We start from the raw sequence: 18,410 nt of genomic DNA, 5'->3' as shown, positions 1-18,410 counted from the left end.
TATCAGTCAAGTGGCTCTTTGGAGCAAATCCTAAAAGTTTTGAAGTTGTATTACCTGAAGGCATCATAATTCTTGCATCCTAGCACATTCATAATTCTTGCTTCCCAGCACATTCATTCACACCACTCATTCTTTGACTTCTAGGGAAAAGCTGGTTTTATCTCCATTTTTTGGGGCTTTTGTTTTGGTTTGGTTTGGTTGGGTTTGGTATTTTGCAGTGTGAGTCTTGGTTTATCTTGATGCCTCTTTGGTCACAGCCACCAAGCAGGGGCGTTGGGAGGGATGTACATGGGAATGATCCAGAAGAGAGCAGAGAGGGATTGTGTTCTCCAGCACACAGCCCCAGAGCAGCAGTTTTACAGGAGTGTGCAGCCGTGAGGAGAGAGGGAAACGGCACCAGCATTGCTGCATCCAGGGCTGTCTGCTCGTGGAGCTAAGTCTCTCACTGGGGTTATTTCCTGTGGAAGGACACAGCCAAGGTGTGAACAAGAGTCAGTCACTCCTCTTGGATTGATATCAGCTCTTCAGCACAGCCATGGCTAGTGCTTAAATTAGTAATAACAATTTTATAAATAAAGTGTCATTGTACTGGCTAAAGTGAATAAAATAGGCATTAATGCATTAGATTTGGATTTTAATGGCTTAAACCTGTTGCTGAGTTATTCCCTCCTAATAGTAGGTTAACTGAAAAACAGCATTAGAACCACCTGGAGAAGCAAGCTGGTGTTGGGAAGTGCAGCAGGGCATTAAAGGGAGCTCACCCAGGGAAAGACTCTTCCTCAGACCAGCAGGGCTGGCACTGAGCAGGAGCTCTGCTGTAGCAGACACCTCCATCTCCTTCTTTCCCTGCTCTTGCTGGGGCTCAGGACAGCACAGAAGCAGCTGCATTTCCTCTCCTGTTTCAGTCCAGTCCTGACACACCACAGTTTGTTCACAGAGTGTTTGCCCAGCCTTCCTCCCGAGCTCCATGGCTCTGGCCCTGCTTGAATTCCACCACAGGCTCATGTGCTCACTCAAAACTGAGAAATTGATCCTCCAGACTGAGGATCTGATACTTCCTCCTCCTCATGGTGTTGCCCCACCTCCATCTGTCCTGGCAATTCATGGCAAGGCCCTCGGACCACAAACAGAGCTCACCAGGCAAAGCTGTCTGGGCAGCAGGAGGGTTTTAATTTTACCCATTGCTGCAAAAGTTCTGCAGCATTTCCACAAGAACACCATTGGTGTTCCTCCAGTCTCAACTCTTCCCTGTTGTGTGTAAGACATTTTGTACTATAGCTTTCTGCTTAAAATTCTAATAATATTGAGATTGAAATTCAGTCACCTTTCTCCATTTCTCATATTTCCTCTAGCATGCCTCTCAAATTTGATGGAGCTTGAAGGAAGCCAGCTCTGCTGCCTGCCTAAAGGGCATTTGGGTCTTCCTTCAGTGATCTCTTTCCCTCCTGCATCCATTCCCATTCCATCATTGGATTAGTTGAAGAAACCCCAGAGTGTTCCAGATGTTGAGTGATCAAATGGTAGCAGAGAGCTTGGATAGATAGAGGGGGTCTGAGGAAGGAGAAACTCAAAACTTTCTCTCTTCAGAGAGGAGCTGCCGCTCCCTGCTGTGCTGTTCACAGCTTCCCAATTTGAATCCAGAGTTGTGAAAATGTGGAAACTGTGAAAATATGAGCTGCGAACACTGGGAAGCTGCGAAGCAGGGAAATGGGTGGGGATTTGCAATCTCTCTTGAATGCAAAGGTTATAGATTCTGGTTGAAAACTTAATTCTCTGAGAAGTAAGTTTTTGTCACTACAACAGCAAGAGAAAGCCAAGGTGGCAGAATTGTTTTGGTTGTAGAAACCTTTCATTTCTTTACTCATAACTTCTGGCATCTTTGCATTTGAGGCAGAGTTCTTGAGACCTGGCCTCTGCCAAAAGACAAATTTCCTTTGAGCAAAGCCAGTTGTCTTGTTTCTGAGCTTGGAAGTGAGAAGCAATAATAATAGTAATAAAACAGACTTCCATTTCATTTTATTTTTCTTTTGAATACTTTGCAGCAAAAGGGTGTGAAAGGTGATGTTTCATGTAGGAGCAGCCTTGGTTGAGGAGCCGTGCCTTGCATTGGCCCAGGGAAAATTGAGTTTGACTTGTCTGAAGTACAGGTGTTGGAAGCCACCTGCTGGGCCTGGCAGTGTTGTGTCCCTCAGCTGGCAGGGCTGAGGAAGGACTCACCTGGCAGTGGCTCCTGAAGGAAACTTTTTGAAAGAGGGGAAAGCCAGTCATAGATTTAGCAGGTGACTTGCAGGGAGGTGTCTCTGGCTGGTACTGTCTAATTCCCAAGGCTCCAAGAAGCCAAGAACAGCCATAAGCTTTTCAGCACAGGTCCACAGAATCTGTAGCTGCTTTCTTGTGACTCAAAGTGGAAGCAAATCCATCCTTTCAGAGGGAAGGACCCTCTGCAGAGCCACCTCAACTGTGCTGCTGCCCCCAGGCATGGCAGGGCAGTGGTGCCTCCTGGAGCCAGAAGGGCTTTAGAGCTGCAGCACGGGCTCCTTGGGAGCCTTTCCCTGCATCCCTGCCATTCCAAAGGTGACAAAGCCCTGTGCTGCAGTGCCACTGAGCCCTTTCCTTCCATCCCTGCCATTCCCAGGGTGACAGAGCCCTGTGCTGCAGTGCCACTGAGCCCTTTCCTTCCATCCCTGCCATTCCCAGGGTGACAGAGCCCTGTGCTGCAGTTCACGGCTCGAGCCTGCTGCTGGCACAGAGAACGTGGTGGCACCAGAGCTCAGGGGCTCAGGGCTGTGTCCCGCTGTGACCTGGGTGATGCTGTTACATGGATTCGTGCCCTGCCTGAGCTGAACACTCCAGTGGTGCTCTGGGAGCCAGGGCAGGCCCAGCAGTGGTCACCAGGCGGGAGCTGATGCATGCAAAGGGACCTGCTGGCCCTGTTACTGGCAACTCCTGGTAGCAGCAGTGGAGACTTGCAGCACCCCATTACCTGAGGGTCCCCCACCCTCCATGGCTGCAGATAATGGGCTGCTCCCCCTCAAATAAATCATTCCCTCCACCTGAAATCAAGGTAGAATGGCAGGAGCCTGAACTGTGCCTCAGCAAGTTGTCTTGTCCCAAGGCCCTGCACATCCTTGATCTGTGACACGTGCCTAAACTCATTACAAGGCTGGACATCAGCAGGCAGGGTGTTCAGAAGATGCAGTGCTCCTGGGAGATCTCAGCTGACACTGTACTGAGGAACAGGGACATTGCATCCCTCCTGACAAACCTCACTTTGTGCTACCTTCTGATGCTGCAAAATGGACATTTAAATTCCCTGCCAGGTCAGCCATTCATCACAAACACGTGTAGACTTAATTGCTAATTAATTTTCCCTGACTACTGTAGATTTTTTTCCCCTCAGTGTGTGAAATCTAGAAGAACTTTGTTAGAACCAGCCACAGATGAATTGGCTGTAATCAGTGTTCCCTCACTTGGGTGAGAAGTAACAGTTCATCAGCCCTTAATTAGCTCTGACTTTTTTGAGAGCAGTCTCCAATTTTTTGACAGGGAGATATATATCTTGTTTCTCTTGTAGCAAAACAAAGAAAGTAATTTTGCCTTGAATTGACAAATTGGGCTGTGTTTGTTGGTGTTTTCTTCCTCCTGATGGTGAGAGCAAAGCTGCATGTCTTACCTTGATTGCTGAGCAAATTGTTCAGTTGGTGTCTCTTGTCACACAGGAAAGAACAGTGATTGTACAAGGAAGGGAGTTTGAGCTCAGTTTAATTAACTTGTGAATGGGCAACCAGCAGTGTTTGTGTGATATATTAAGGTAGGGAAGAGCTTTTAGATTCCTCTCAGCATCAGAGAAACTTTGTGTTTTGTTTCTGTCGCACGTGAGTGCAGCATCTCTTTTTATTAATCTGATGGGATCAGCTTTTGTCTTTTTCCCCTATTGAGAACCCCCCCATTGCAAGGTCATAGGTGACTTTGATGCCCTGATACCTGGTGTCTGTAGGGAGAAATCCAGTTTTGGTGGGGAAGGTGCATGATCAGTCATTTGAGAGATGGAGGGATCCCAGTGAAAATGGTTGGAGATACAAACTTCCCACCCAGTCATGTGGAATAAGAATAAATTTCTGCCCAAAGTACATTCGAAAACCAGTTTTTATTCAACTTTCCAGATAACAGATTTTTACTTTCTACTTCTGCATAAGTAATTAAACCAGACTTCTGCTAACACCTAGTTTGCTCACAGTCTTTTAAAAACAAAAAATCTCTTCGATCAAATTTTAATCTCTTAAGCAGCACATTGTAGGGGGCTGGAGAAGGCCAGGCTATTAATGTTCAGTGTTGCTTTGTTAAAATAGCACAGGAATTTTCAGTGCTAGCAACCTGTGGAGCAGATACAGAGGGTTCTTTTCACTTGGTCAATTTACCTGTTAAGTTTTAGCTTCATTCAAATCTGAGAAACCAGTGAGAGGTTATTAATATAGGAAAGCTTGTAGGGCCCTTCTCAGTCAGTGAATATGAGCAAGATTTATGGATCTGAGCTTTACTAGTTCTACAATTTTAGAGATCTTTAATTGTAGTCAGCACCATTCCCTCAAAAATTTGTTTAATAAAGCTTTGTACATGCAGTATGCATTTTTCAGGAGCTTCTCTTTCTTTTCTTATATGTCTAGCACCATGAAGTTAATTTATGTACCTAAATACGTGCTGTTTGATTTTAATTGAATAACAGTTTCTTTCTAACTAGAGCTTATCACACATCACCAAAAAAAATTAGTAGCCATTTAGATTTAAAGAATAGTTTAATCAGGTTTGCTTCAAAAAGACCCTAAAAGTACAAGTGTAATGGAAATTAAAATTATTATTTAAATTATTTTTCCTCTGACTGACTTCAGTGATGATTAAAGTTGTTTATGTAAATCTATTAATTGGATCAGGCCAATCCTGGTACGAGTTCCCTACTGTGCGGTCTCAGCCTGAAGGTAGCAGGCAGTTGAGATGATGGGAATACCTAAAGATGCTGGTAAGGGGGGAGTCAGATCTGTCATTCCTACCCTGCTGTGTGTAGCAAGAGTCACATTACTGTCACATCTGAGACCACCGAACCAGGGGTGTAAAAGCATTCTGTTATTTATGCTGGAACAAGAGCAGGATGCACACCCAAGTAAGCAAATGGGATGAGAAGCCCAGATAATGTTGGCCTTGGTTAAAAAGCACTGCCTTGGAGTCCCCAGGAAGATGTGCCTGTTCCTGACATTCACCTGGGCTCTGGCTGTGCCCAGAGTCAGCCTGGCTGCCACCACCAGGGATGTCCCTGGGCAGGCTTGGCATGTGCTGGCAGCCCTGCTTCATCTCACCAGAGCTTTGGGAATAACAGGTGGCAGCTTAGGGTTTGTGTAAGCAATGCCAGCTGTGAGGAAAACTTTTGAGTGACACTGTGACACCTTGAGGATTCAGAAAGAGACCCCAGCTTTGCTTCCAGGTGAGGCTGCTAGAGAGGCCCAGACCCGTTCTCCAGCGTGAAGGGGCAAGGGGAGGTTCCTCCTTCTGTCTTCATGGCTAGGGCTCAGACCCGAGAGTGTGGGTAGAGCTGGTTGGAGGAGAAGCTCTGTTAGGGCCCTTCCCTGTTCTCAGGGTATTCAGTTGTGCTGCCCAGTAACACAGCCTGCTGGATTCCAGCTTGTCTGGCTGATGCATCACCTCTGCTTTTCTCATCTTTCAGGTTATTTCCAGGATTTGTTGAACAAGTCAGAGAAGGCCCTTTATGATGCCTTTCCAAGCCTGTACGGAGAGTTGTACACTCAGAACGCGAAGGTGTTCAAGGACTTGTACAGCGAGCTGCGCCGCTACTACCGCAGCTCCAACATCAACCTGGAGGAGGCCCTCAACGAGTTCTGGACACGGCTGCTGGAGAGGCTCTTCAAGCTGCTGAACCCCCAGTACCACATCACAGACGAGTACCTGGACTGCATGGTCAAACACGCCGAGCAGCACAAGCCCTTCGGGGAGGTGCCCCGGGAGCTGAAGCTGAAGGCGACGCGAGCCTTCATCGCGGCGCGCTCCTACGCGCAGGGCTTCCTGGTGGGCAGCGACGTGGTCAGAAAGGTGTCCCAGGTATGCTGCTGCTCCCCTCTCCTCCGTCCTCACCTGTTGGGAGGGGGGGTGTTTCCCTTGTTTTCATTGCAAAGCAAGCAAAGGCTTTCCAGTTCTAAAAAAATAACTACTCGAGTATTGTAAACCAAAGGTGACTCCAGCAAAGGGGAGAGATGTGACCATGGTCACAAGGGTTTGCAGGATGAGAGAGAGGCGAGAATGTTGACTCCATGATCAGAAGGCTTGATTTATTATTTTATGATGTATATACTACATTATTACTATACTAAAAAGAAAAGGAAGGAAAAGTTCTCAGAAGGCTAGCTAAGAATAGAATAGAGAAGAATGATAACAAAGGTCTGTGTCTTGGCAGAGAGTGAGAGCAGCTCCCCTGTGAGTGGTCAGTAAATCCAAACATCCACATGAGACCAATCATGGATCCACCTGTTGCATTCCACAGCAGCAGATAACCATTATTTACATTTTGTTGCTGAAACTTCTCAGCTTCAGCAGGAAAAATCCTAATGAAAGGATTTTAATGAAAAGATGTCTGTGACAGAGAGAATAATGCATCTGACTCCATCATAAAAGGCCAATGAATTACTGTATTATACTGTACTATGTACATTGTATCTAAACTGAATCTGCCCTGCATTCACTCTTGCTCACAGCTGCTCACCCTGCACTCACCTCTCATTCTCTGGTGACTGTCCCATGACAGTCCCACACACACACCTGGCCCTGATGGGCCAAGGCAACAAGGCATCCTCACTTTGGGTGAAGCATCTCCACATTGCATTCTACTTTGGCACAACACAGGCACAGCAAGCGAGATCAGAATTGTGTTTTCCTTCTCCTCTGCTTGTCCCACAGCTTCTCTCTGCTCAGAGGGCATGTGAATACCACACTCAAGGGTTACCCATCAGTGGGAGGGAGCAGCAAACCTGGACTTCTACAGGCACTGCCAACAACACTCAAACACTGAGATGTAACTCACCCCAAATCAGTTTTTGCCTCATTTCAACCCCTGCAGCAGAGATGTCGCTCAGCCAGGCTGTGAAGCCGCTCTGCTGCCTGCCCAGATCCCTTGTGCTTCCTGATGTGCCCCTAAATCACACTGCCTTGTTTTCCTCCTTGATGGGGATGTGTGCAGAGCTGGATGGCCACAAGTGTGCTGGGAATACAGGCACAGGGATGTGTTTCAGAGGCTGGCAGTGGGATCCTGTGGCTGTTTATGTAGCCTGTCTATTTGTACAGCTTCTGTGTACAGAGAGGGGGAGTTTGTAAAGTGCATTGGGATCTTCAGGGATGAAAGGTGCTATATAAATGTAAATTAATATGACTGAATCCAGGGTTGCAGAAGGAAGGAAATTGTCTCTATTCTTTACTGCAGAAACAGCCTTTCAGAGCCAGAAGAAAGTGATTGTCCTGAAACAAGATAGTCAGGCTTTCCACACAGGTAGCAAGGAGAAAATCCATCATAAAAAAAAAAAGGCTTACATGCCTCATGTGGAGATGGGAATCAGCAGGTGTGAGAATCAGGGTGTGATGAAGCTGTGGATGCAGAAATGCAGAAGCACAATTCATCTCCTCAGGTGTGGTGACATGGAGCAGGGGACGGTCCCACTTAATGCAGCAAATCCAGGCTTTGATCTCAGGAAGAAACATTAATGTGGTAACAGTGACAAATGCTTTAATTTATCAATGTGGGACTATAAAACTGTTCAGCTACCCAAAAGCCTTTGTACATCTCATTACATCACACTCTCCTGGTACTTAAGACAGATAAAAGAGGAGAATGATGTAATTTCAGGGGGACAAAAGCAAAATACTTTTCATAAATCCTCTGAATGGCAGAGATTTCCAGCTCAATGGGCATGATCCTGCCTGTAGCTGAGGCTGGTGGTTAAACAGCTGGCAGGGAAACTGCAGGCATGGCATCAGCCAAGGGGAAGGACCTGAGATACCAACACGCAGCAGATTTTTCCCCCACCTTCGTGTAGGCTTCTGGCCCACTGGATTTTGATTCTGGTTGCCCCTTTCTGAATTTTCCTTCTCTTGGGCATCACTTGTCAAACAGGATGTGGGCAACATGACAAGTCACAGATCCTCCTTTTCCCTCAGCTTCCCCCAGTCCATTCCTTCAGGATGGGGGTTTTCCAGGAGGGTCCCAACCGTTCCTCTCTCACTGGAGCCCTCCCTGACACTGCAGTTAACCCAGTGTGTTGCTGTTGCATGAACTGAGTCAGAAAACCTCAGCACAGCCTTCTTGAGAGCTGATTTCATAATGAGGACCAAAAGTGGCTCATTTTCCGTCTTCTTTACTGCCATTTTAGTTGTGGATTTACACTTGTGTCAAATAGATGTGAAGTGCTTGACTCAACCCACAACTGGTGCCTTGGTTCTAGTCATTTTTCATGTTGTACTGTACTTGTGACATCAGAAGAAGGTCAGAAACTGGAGTTCAACTTTCCTGTCAGCTGGTAGCAGCAGTCTTTAAAAGTATCTTTTTGAGTTGGAATTTCATATGGGGCACTGGTGAGTGTTTTGGTCAGGAGGACTGAGGAGGCCTGTTGAAATGAACACCTAGAAATAAATTAGCTAGCTTTGGACTTCAGAAAAAATAGATTTTATTTATTTATTTATTTGCAAATCCCAGGAAAACTATAGATTTCTATTCCTGGTTTCAGCTTCTGGGACACTTCCAGTTCAGTGTATCCCCTGGATTCTGTCCCTGTCTCGGGTCCCTGTGCAGAGGCAGTGTCACTGGGCACTCCAGAGAAGGGCTGATGCTGTTTGCCAGAGCTCCTGGCTGTCTTTAAGTGGAGGAGAGCCTCCCTGAGTGAGCTACAGGCGTGGATTTCATGAGATCTCTTTAATCCCTGCTCCCTCTTCACTGTGCCCACAGGGTGTTTCTTCCCCAGCCTTCAGCTGCCCCAGTCTCAGAGGCAGCCCAGGGATAGGAACAGGAGCCACGGTGGGAGCAGCCCCTCTGAGACCTGCTGGGCATAAATAGTTTGAGGGCAGATGAGGAGAAAATGGCAGAACCATTTTTCATCTTTACTGCCATCCAAGCTTTCAAGGCAAAGTCACCCTGAAAGACTGCAGGCTCTGACACCAAGTCCTAAAACTTCTGATTGGTGCTTGCTGCACTGACCTGGCCTGGCACAGAGAGCAGTGGCAGTGCTGCCATCTGGGCTGGGACCGAGCTGGGCTTGGTGTGGCTCTGGCAGGGCAGGATGGATGTGCAGGCTGGCACCCTGCCCTGACACACAGTGAGGGCAGCACCTCTGTGTTCATGGGCAAGTTCTGTGTTCCTGTAGCTGTGCTTTCAGCACAAATTGCAGGATTTCATCTAAGTTGCACAATGCCAAGTGAGTTTTTCATCGCTGGCATTGACGCAGCAGCCACAAAATCCCCAGTGCAGGGCACTTGAGGAAGGAGCTCCCCCAGGGATGCTGCGTGCCAGCGTGAGGGACAACACATCTCCCAGTTCTGTTTAGGATCCTGGTCGTTGGCTGTGAGATTGGCAGCTGCCCAAAACCAGCATTTGCTCCAGCTCTGAGCATCATGCAAACAGGAGAGGGCCTCGTGCTGGTGGAGTCACTGCCTGCCAGCTGCTGCCCTGAGACCTTCCCTGCCTGCTGCCCTGAGATCTTCCCTCCTGCCCTGAATCCTCCCTCCCTGCTGCCCTGAATCCTCCCTCACTGCAGCCCAGAGATCCTCCCTCACTGCTAACCAAAGCTCCTCACTGCTGCCCCGAGCTCCTCCCTCCCTGCTGGGAGCAGCTGCTGTGCACACTCCTGGGACAGACGTGGTAGAAGTGACCTGGGATACTGCAGGAGCAGGAGAGCAAAGCTGGGACAGAAGGAATGGCAAGGGCTGAGAGGTAACCCTTGATAAGCAGCAGCAGAAAGCCCTGAGGGAGAGGCAGGGTGACAAACAGTGGTGGCTGTGACCCTGGCTGGGTTTGTCCCGTGATGCTCTCACTGCTCAGCCCCCCTGGGTCAGTTGTGCTGCAGAGTGCCCTGGGGACAGGGGCACACAGGGCACTGCCCAGTCTGTGCTGCATTCCTGCATCCCTGGGCACTCAGGAGAGCTGCCCTGGCAATGCCAGAATGCCCAGAGCCCTCCAAGCCCCCTGGCAGCCCTGACAGCAGCCTGTGCCTGTCAGGAGAGCACACACGTGATGTTCCATTTCCAAAGGCAGCAGGAGGAAGTGATTTGAAATGAATTTTGCTCATCAGTCAGAAAATGAGTTATTATGACAATCTTTCCTTTGATGGGTCTTCATTGGTTCTTGTTTCTAAATTTTAAGCTTTCCCAAGGTAGTGGAGATTGATGTGAAGCAAGACCAGCTACATAAGCAAGAAACATTTACTCAAATAATCAATTTTAATAGCTGTTTGCATTTCCTTTTCTCAGTAGATGTTCTTAAGGCTAATTCTCACTTGAGTTTGAAACAAAATACAATGATTTTCTTTATAAGCTTTTTCACTAAATGCTGTATTTAATTTCACCAATGAATGTACTATCAGTACATTTTTAGTTAGCCAATACTATGTTTCACAATCTATTTCAGTCTTATTTTTTTAAACTTTTCTGTATAAGGTGCATGGCAGCTTTTCTATTTACCACATGAGTAATTTTTAAACACATGGTGGGTCAGTCTGGAAACCAAATTCCAATTAAAAAGTCCTAAAAATAGATTTTTAGAAATGTTTTTAATGGTTAAGTGAAAGTGCTGATAGGACATATGGAAAATAATGTTTATCTAAACATGTTTTGCATTTCCAACAAGTCAATAACATAACAAAGACAGTATGGTCCTCATGTCTTTAAGACTGCAGCCGTCTTTCATACCCACTGTTTTCCACAGCTTGAAAGGACATATTTCACTTCTGTCTTTCAGCTTTCAGTTGCTTTTCTGGTAAAGTAGAAATAAAATTGATCTTACTGAATTAAACAAAGATAAAATCTTCTTTTCCCACCTATGAAACCTCTGTGCTAAAGCATCTCAGGAGCAGTGAACTCTGTTGCCATGGCTTGGTGGGACATCTCCATCCTTTCAGTGGCTGATCTTTTTTTTGAGAGCATCAGCAGCAAGCACACAAATCCATAAATAACGTTATTTCTTTTAAAGGATTTCACTTCTGTAAAAGTATTCATCATTTATCTAAATTGGCTTCCTCTTGATCCTGAGAAGTCAGTGTTAGTGTTTGTAAGTAGATGTTATGAGAGTGTTGTTCCACAGCAGTGTTGAGGGGCAATACCCTCATATCCCCACTTTTATTTCCTTGTCCCTGGCTGTTATCCCAGCTCTGGCTTTGGAGCTGTATTGTGGCAATGAGCTCCCTGAGTGGGGAATAATGTGCTCTGACTCCATGATTTCAGAAGGCTGAACAAATGCTTTATTAAATTATACTGTATTATACTGTACTAAAGAAAGACCTGTGACCCTTACAGACAGCCACAACACAGCTTTCACCTAATTGGTCAATCAATCAAAACACCATCACCAGAGTCCAATTAAGAAATCCCTTTTGGTAAACAATCTCCATAACACATTCTACATGTGCCAAACAACAGATGCAGCAAGTGAAGATAAGAATTGTTTCCCTTCTTTGTCTGAGCTTTCTCACAGACTTTCAGCTTCCCAAGAAAATCTGGGAGAGAGAATTATGTCTCTCCCTGTTCAAAGAATATGTGAATGCCCCCGAGCTGTGCAGGTTTGCATGGCAGAGATGTGTGGGTTTGTGTCCTGCAGAGTTTCCCTGTGGCAGCAGGGAGCAGCAGGACCCCAGGTGCTGGTGCCAGCAGCAGGAGGGGATGTGGGAGTGTGCAGCTCACCACAGCCAGGTACCAACAGCAGCTGCTGGAGCAGCTTGGGCTTTTCTTTGGTTTTCCTTCCTGTTGTTGCAAACCACTGGTGAGGCTTTCCAAAAATGAGCTGTCAGTGCCTGTGCTGGAGGTCTGTGGTGCTGCAGGCTCAGCAGCAATCCACTGGGTGCACAAAGCCCCAGGGAGCCTTTGCAGGACTGGCTGTGCTCAGGAGGAGGGCAAGGAGGGCTGAAGGGCCAGGTGGGAACACTGCAGTGCTGCAGACACCCCATCCTGTGACCAGCTGAGGCTCCAGGCTGAGATAAACCCTTGACCTTGAGGGACAGGTCCTGCAGCAGCTCCTGGGCTGGCTGCCTTTTGTCCCTGCAGCCTCTGGCACAGCTGCCCAGCCCGGCCCACAGCTGGGTGACCTTGAAAGGTGCTGGACCTGCCCTTCCTTGCCAAGGGAAGTGTCCCCTCTGCTGAAGTGCCTCGTGTTTTCTTGCCCAGTCAGCTGTCCCTGGCAGTTTGTATGTGAGATTGCATGGCTGAAACCATTTTAGAGCTAAGTTCCAGTCAGCCCAATTCCCCCTGCAAACCCAGGAGCTTAATATCCTTTTCCCTGAGCTGGCTGTGCTGCCTGCATCATCACCCTGCCACCAGCTGCCTTCTTGCTTTAAACACCTTGGTACAGCAGCCCCACACACACCACTGCTCCTTTCCAGCACTGCTGGGGAGGGAATTTTGTAATAACATTGGAATTTGTTTGGATAGATTCAAATCAAGCTGGATGAGAAGCATGCAGTCTTGAATACATCCTTATGTATTTCACATATTACTTTTCAGTATTTCTATCCCTTATTATGTTTCAATCACAACCCTTCAGGGATAAAAACCCATAGGTGTTCTGAATAGAATAGAAATAATGCAGGAAAGTAGATATATGTCTCCCATATTTACCTGGTGGTTAAAAGTCAATTGAATCTAGTTTTCAAAGGATTGAAAATTGTACCAGCTGGAAATACCTGTGTTAAATGAGCAGAGCAGGGAGTGTGTGGAACAGGCAGGTGTTGGCTTGCAGTATTATCCTCTGGAGGGAGAGGACATGGCAGCAGTCTGTCTGTCTACGTGGATCTCTCTCTTTTTAATATCTGAAGGCACTTAGGTACTAGACAGGAATCTAAAGACATAGACTCTCCCAATTAGCTGTGGGAGCCATTGTCACTGCCCTCTCCAGGTGCCCTCACCACTGCCTGGAGGGAGATAGGAACAATGTTCCTCCCTGTTTTGCTACCCCAGTTTGCCTCGATTACCCCAGCCATCATATTTAATTTTTTTTCCCTGAGTCTGCAGAATGGCCGTGTGGCTGCTGGGCTGGCAGGGCTGGACCCAGGCAGTCTGTCTGGCCTGAGGCCCAACAGCAGCTCTGGTGTGCTGGAGCATGAAGGGCATGGATTTGGCATCAGCCTCCATCCTCCCTGTCCCTCCCACAGCGAGCACTGATCACACAAGGGTGACAGCAGGAGGGGCTCTGGACTCTGCTGGCATTTTCTGTGTCCCCTGTGCCACCAGAGCCAGCACAGCCACCCCCAGCACGCTGTGCCTGTGCCCTGCTCACCCCTCATCCCTGCCAGGTTTGGGAACTGGATGGATCCTGAATGATGGACTTGGTGAGGCTCAGACCTCACTGTGCTCCAAGGACTCGTGGCTGTGCATTTATGGAAGGAAGATGCAAAATAATGACTGAAGTGATTATACAATTCATTAGACTTTGAAAGAATCATATTTCTGTCAGCCCTGCAGCTGTTTCTTTTAGAGTTTCACTCTGAAAAATGGGAAAGCTTGGTTCATTTAACACACATCAAGGTGCTAATTACATCAGGGCTGGCATAAACATGCACAAGGCAGCTGCTGACCATGTGCTGGAGGGAGCAGGGTGTGCTCCCCACAGCAGCTCCTCTGCACCAGCCCAGGGCTGGGCACACCTGCAGCTCCCCTCCTGTCACCAGAGAAACTGGCCACTGACTGCCCAGCGGATGGAGCACATTTCCAGTTATGCATGTGGAGGGGCAAAGAACATCACAGCCCTTCTGGGTTTTGATCATAATATTTGAGGGTCCCTCCACGAGGAGACTGCAAAAGTGAAATGTTTCCCAGTGTGAAATGGGCACATTGCAGACAGCTCTGACCACAGAGCTGGCCAACTCCCCTGTGAGACACAAACCTCCCCTCAGAGTGCTGGTTTGTTCTAAAAGAGAGCAGGGCTGGCTTTCTGAGCCCATTCCTGGGCTGCTGGGCATCCCACAGGAAGCTCAGGAGCATTCCTCACTGCTGGCCCAGCAGGATCAGCTCCTCTGCTTGACCTGTTTCTGTAGCTGCTGTTCTTCACACTGACAGCTTTATCCCAACTGTAGGATTCCAGCCAAGGGATTTGGGGTAATTGGAGTGCCTTTGAATACCTGCCTGCATTTCCCAGCACACACAGCCTGATCCGTGGCTTGAAGAGCTGACCTGCTTTCCCTTAGACACTGCCACAGTAAGGTTTTTTCACAGCTGGCAGAACTTCCCTCTCCTGCCTTTACAAATCCCATGAGTGAGGGTGCCAGGAATGGCTCAGCCTTTGTGGCTGCTTCAGCCCCAGCCCTGGGGAGGTCTCCAGCTCCAGGTGCTCCTGCCTCCAGTGCCTGCCTGTGAGACCTGCCTGTGTCTGCTGGCTCCAGAGCATCCCTTGCTTTGGAAACCTACATTTTCTGATGTCACTGGGTTTAACTGCTGCTTCTGGGGGTTAGAATGGCCATTCAGATAGCAAGGCCTTCTACCTGGGAAAGCAGACCTGAGAGTCAGTGCAGGCACATTTTGACAGATATCTGACACATCTGGAGCTGTTTTGTTTCACCCCAACCAACCCCACACCAAACCAAAATCACAGGTCCCAGTGCCCACCTTGGGTCTGCACTGCTCTTGGGAGATGAGAGCCAGGCAGGGAATGGGAGAGCAGCCACGGGGCAGGGACATGGTCAGTGTGGGAAACACCAACTCCACAGCACAGAGAGCTCCCTGCAGGCCACCCTCACACTGCCTTGGGTGAGATTTGTAGAGGTACTAGAACCCAGAGAACATCACCTCCACCAGCAGTGCTAAGGACCAGCTCAGCCTCATCCCTCCACCAGCTGCCCTGCCCCTGTCCCTCTGACATCTGTGGGCTGTGACAGCACTTCCAGCAGCCTGGAGTTCTCACCCAGGCTGGCCTGGCTCTCCATCCCCACATCTCTCCACTCTACCTAACCCTGCTTCCCCTGGGAAGCAAGGCACAGATGGCTCACAGCAGCCTGGGGGGAATGTGCAAGGGGAGAAGGGGGGTAGGAAAAATACCAGCAAGAGCTCAACTTATTTTATTGGTGTTAAATGCCTTTCAGATGTACTTAAAGGTCCCTGAAGGCCGAGGAGTCCAGTCACATTGCAACTAGGCTGCAGGTTCTCATTTGCTTTTAAGCCAGGCTTCAAAAGGAGAAAGGATTTGGGGTCGGGTAATTCTTTTATTCTTCTTTTTTTTTTATCTTTCCTTTGTTTGAAGCCACTACTTCAAAAGCAGCATCTGCAGCTTGGCTGCAGGCTCTGGGTGCCAGAGGAGCTGCCCATCTCCTGCTGGGCACAGAGAAGCCCTGCTACTGGCCCTGGGCTCAGTCCCATGCCTGGAGGGCATCCTGAGCCTGAGAGCAGAGCCCAAACACTCTGTGCTGCTCTGGCTGGAGCTTGGTGCTTGCCACTGGGGAAAAGATTGTCCAGGTGCCTGTGGCTTCCTAAAGCTCCACTTTTCTCCAGCTCTCAGGAAGCTGGGATGGGAGGGAAGGATCATTGCTTGACCCTGTGACTGCAGGATGTGACAGAGCTGCTCCCAGCATTAATATCTCTTCACTTCCCTGAGGCCTTCCTCTCTGCATCCCACACTTTGGTCCTTCAGACACCTTTTCAGGAAATAATTAACTTGTATAAAGAAATGTTTTTTGGGGTGAGGAGGGTATAGCAGCTTTTAGCTGTGTGCAAGTCAGATCATCACTTCCTTGGTCCTTTCATGCCCCAGTACAGCCCAGGGTATTTTTGGAGGCTTTGGATATTTTTGAAGCACTAGACATTAAGGTAATAACAGAAAATGCCTCTCCTCTTTGCCCCTCTGTTCTTCTGTGAGACCTCTCAAATCAGGTCCCAGTTCAGAAGAGTAAAATCCCTGCCAGTGTTGCAGGCTGAGCAAAGTCTAGGGTCAGGAACTGCACCCCTGTTTGCACCAAATCTTACACTGCAAAAAGAGCCCTGCAGGTCAGTGGGTGTTATTTGGAAAATCAGCACAGAACCTGGGCAGGAGCTTCAGAACAGACCACGGTGGGGCTGAGGGAGAAGTGTTCCATGGCTCTAGATCTGCTCTTGTTACCTCTGAGCATCTGCAGGTGTGCAGACGTTGGTAACGTGGGCTGAACGTGCAAATCACAAGTTTGATTTGTTCTTCACAGGCACAGAGGAAGGATGGGAAGGTTTTATCCTCTGTTCTGGAGAAATGCAGCCCATTTTGGCCAGAGTGCTGCTGTGTCCTGTGGGCTCTAAAGGCCTGGCCATGGCCAGAGCTGGCAGCACTCAGGTGTCTCTGGGCCCTCATTGCAGGGCTGTCTCATGCACTGGAGCTGTGTGCTTGCCCATATGCAAGTACTTTGTCCTCCCCTTTTGTTTATAACAATTATAAACTTTTGTGCCTCAGAAAGTTTATAATTGTTCTAAAGCTGTGTTTAGGTGCTGTGAAGGGTAACTTTGCTCTCCTGAAGTGCAGAGGGAGAGAGTTGGTGACTTCTTGTTATCCTCCTGCCTCCTGTGTGTCTGTGATTCTCTGCCTGGAAAACATGTTAATAAACTACATGGCAGGAGCCTCTTTTTTTTCTTTGTTAAAAGCCTTTCACACTGAATGTTTTCTAAATTGGCTAGGAGGTGGCAAGGAACCCAGTTAGTGCCTAATCCCCCAGCCCATCCTCTCAGCAAATGGCTTGTGAAAGTCATTAATTTCACTGTAATTGATTTAAACGTTGCTCAGGAGGAGGAAAAATTAAGGAAACCAATGCCACTCTGAATAGAGAATTATGTGTTCTCAATTTTCTGTCAAATTATCTCCCCACGTGCCTGTTGTGTGCTGGTTGCTGAGCAAACACTGTGCCAGGGAGTCACACAGCAAATCCCAGCTCACAGAACCTGAGGTGAGCTCCAGCACCAGGGCAGGAGGCAGGAGAGCCTGCAAAGGGTTTGGGTGGCTCCACCACCAAAACATGGGCACCTGAGGCTTTGGGAAGTGGCCATGGAGAAGCACAGAGCTGGAGCTGCTGACAGCCTCCTTGAAATGGCACTGCTTGTGGTGGAACTGGGCTTTTTATGAGGCAGCTACCTGTTCCCCGTGCATGTCATTGCTACTACTGGATCCCCAGCTGTAAAGTAGTTTTAATTAAAATTATTTATTGCTCAGTAAGATTTCTCCCCTATTTTGGGTGTATCTTAGAAGATAACATTTTTTCCTTATCACTTCATCACTGGGCTTACACTTCAAAGGACTGTATCTGTGGATGTCACTGTGATCAGAATAGAGGATGTGGATTTTAGCTGAGCAGTGACGTACAATCAATGTATTTTTAAGCTGAGCTTAGCTTTATTTTGCATTTTTATTTATACCTCTGACAACTGAATGAATGACCTGGCTCCAAGCCATATCTCTCAATAATAATGATCTTTTCTTCAGATTCTTGGGAAGTGGCTTCTCCACCATATTGTGGATGTTCTCTTGACATCTTAATGCAGTTTCTAGGTCACTGAGCTAAGAAAAGACTATAGGTGCCACTAAAGCCTCCTTAAAGGAGAACCAGCCACAGGCTGGGCCAGCTTGATGGCACTTAGAGAAATCAATTATTGTCATGTACTCCTTCACGCTGTGCCAGATCAGTTAAAGCTGGAGCAGTGTGATCAGGTTTCACTCCCTCTGCAGGACTTTCCATGCTCCTGCCCTCAGACCACCTGTGTGAATGGATGTTGCTCATGGACCCATCAGGTGTTCGGGTCTGTATGGGAAGCTGAGGGACTCCCTGCAGGTCTCACCTGGCACCCACTTGAGCAGGGGTAACTCAGTGTTTCAGGTTCCTGGGAAGCAGGAGGTGAGGGGTGACAGCAGGAGCACTGGGAGGTGAAGATGTCTCAGTGTGCAGGTGGAGGTTGGTCTGGCCTTTTCCAGCCTGGAGAAACTGCTTCACTGCCTCTGGGGGGGAGTTCACCTGGGAGGAGCTGCCAGGGAGGGAGGGGTGTGTGTGTGTCCCCAGGAGCTCCTCTCCCCACTGCACTGCTGGAGCTGTGTGCCCAAGGGAGGCAGGACAGCTGCAGTGCCCCCTGCTTGTGTTGTTGGATCCTCAGCCCCTCCAAACTGGGGCTGGCATTCCCCTGTGTGGATACTGCATGGATGAAAAAAACCTGGAAGCTCACATCAGCAA

At 48.2% G+C, this 18,410-nt stretch overlaps 1 protein-coding gene across 1 annotated transcript in view; it reads left to right on the top strand.

Annotated features, from left to right (window-relative positions):
* The window catches only part of GPC1 (glypican 1), a 209,843-nt gene that overhangs the window by 173,850 nt on the left and 17,583 nt on the right, over positions 1 to 18,410 (top strand). The window contains exon 3 of the mRNA XM_058811942.1: positions 5,714 to 6,105. Within this exon, the coding sequence (XP_058667925.1) occupies positions 5,714 to 6,105 (392 nt within the window). The remainder of the gene's footprint in view (positions 1 to 5,713; positions 6,106 to 18,410) is intronic.

The sequence above is a fragment of the Ammospiza caudacuta genome, chromosome 11, assembly GCF_027887145.1.
Source record: "Ammospiza caudacuta isolate bAmmCau1 chromosome 11, bAmmCau1.pri, whole genome shotgun sequence".
NCBI lineage: Eukaryota > Metazoa > Chordata > Aves > Passeriformes > Passerellidae > Ammospiza > Ammospiza caudacuta.
The sequence above is the reverse complement of the archived record's forward strand: the minus strand, read 5'-3'. Positions and strand labels throughout refer to the sequence as shown.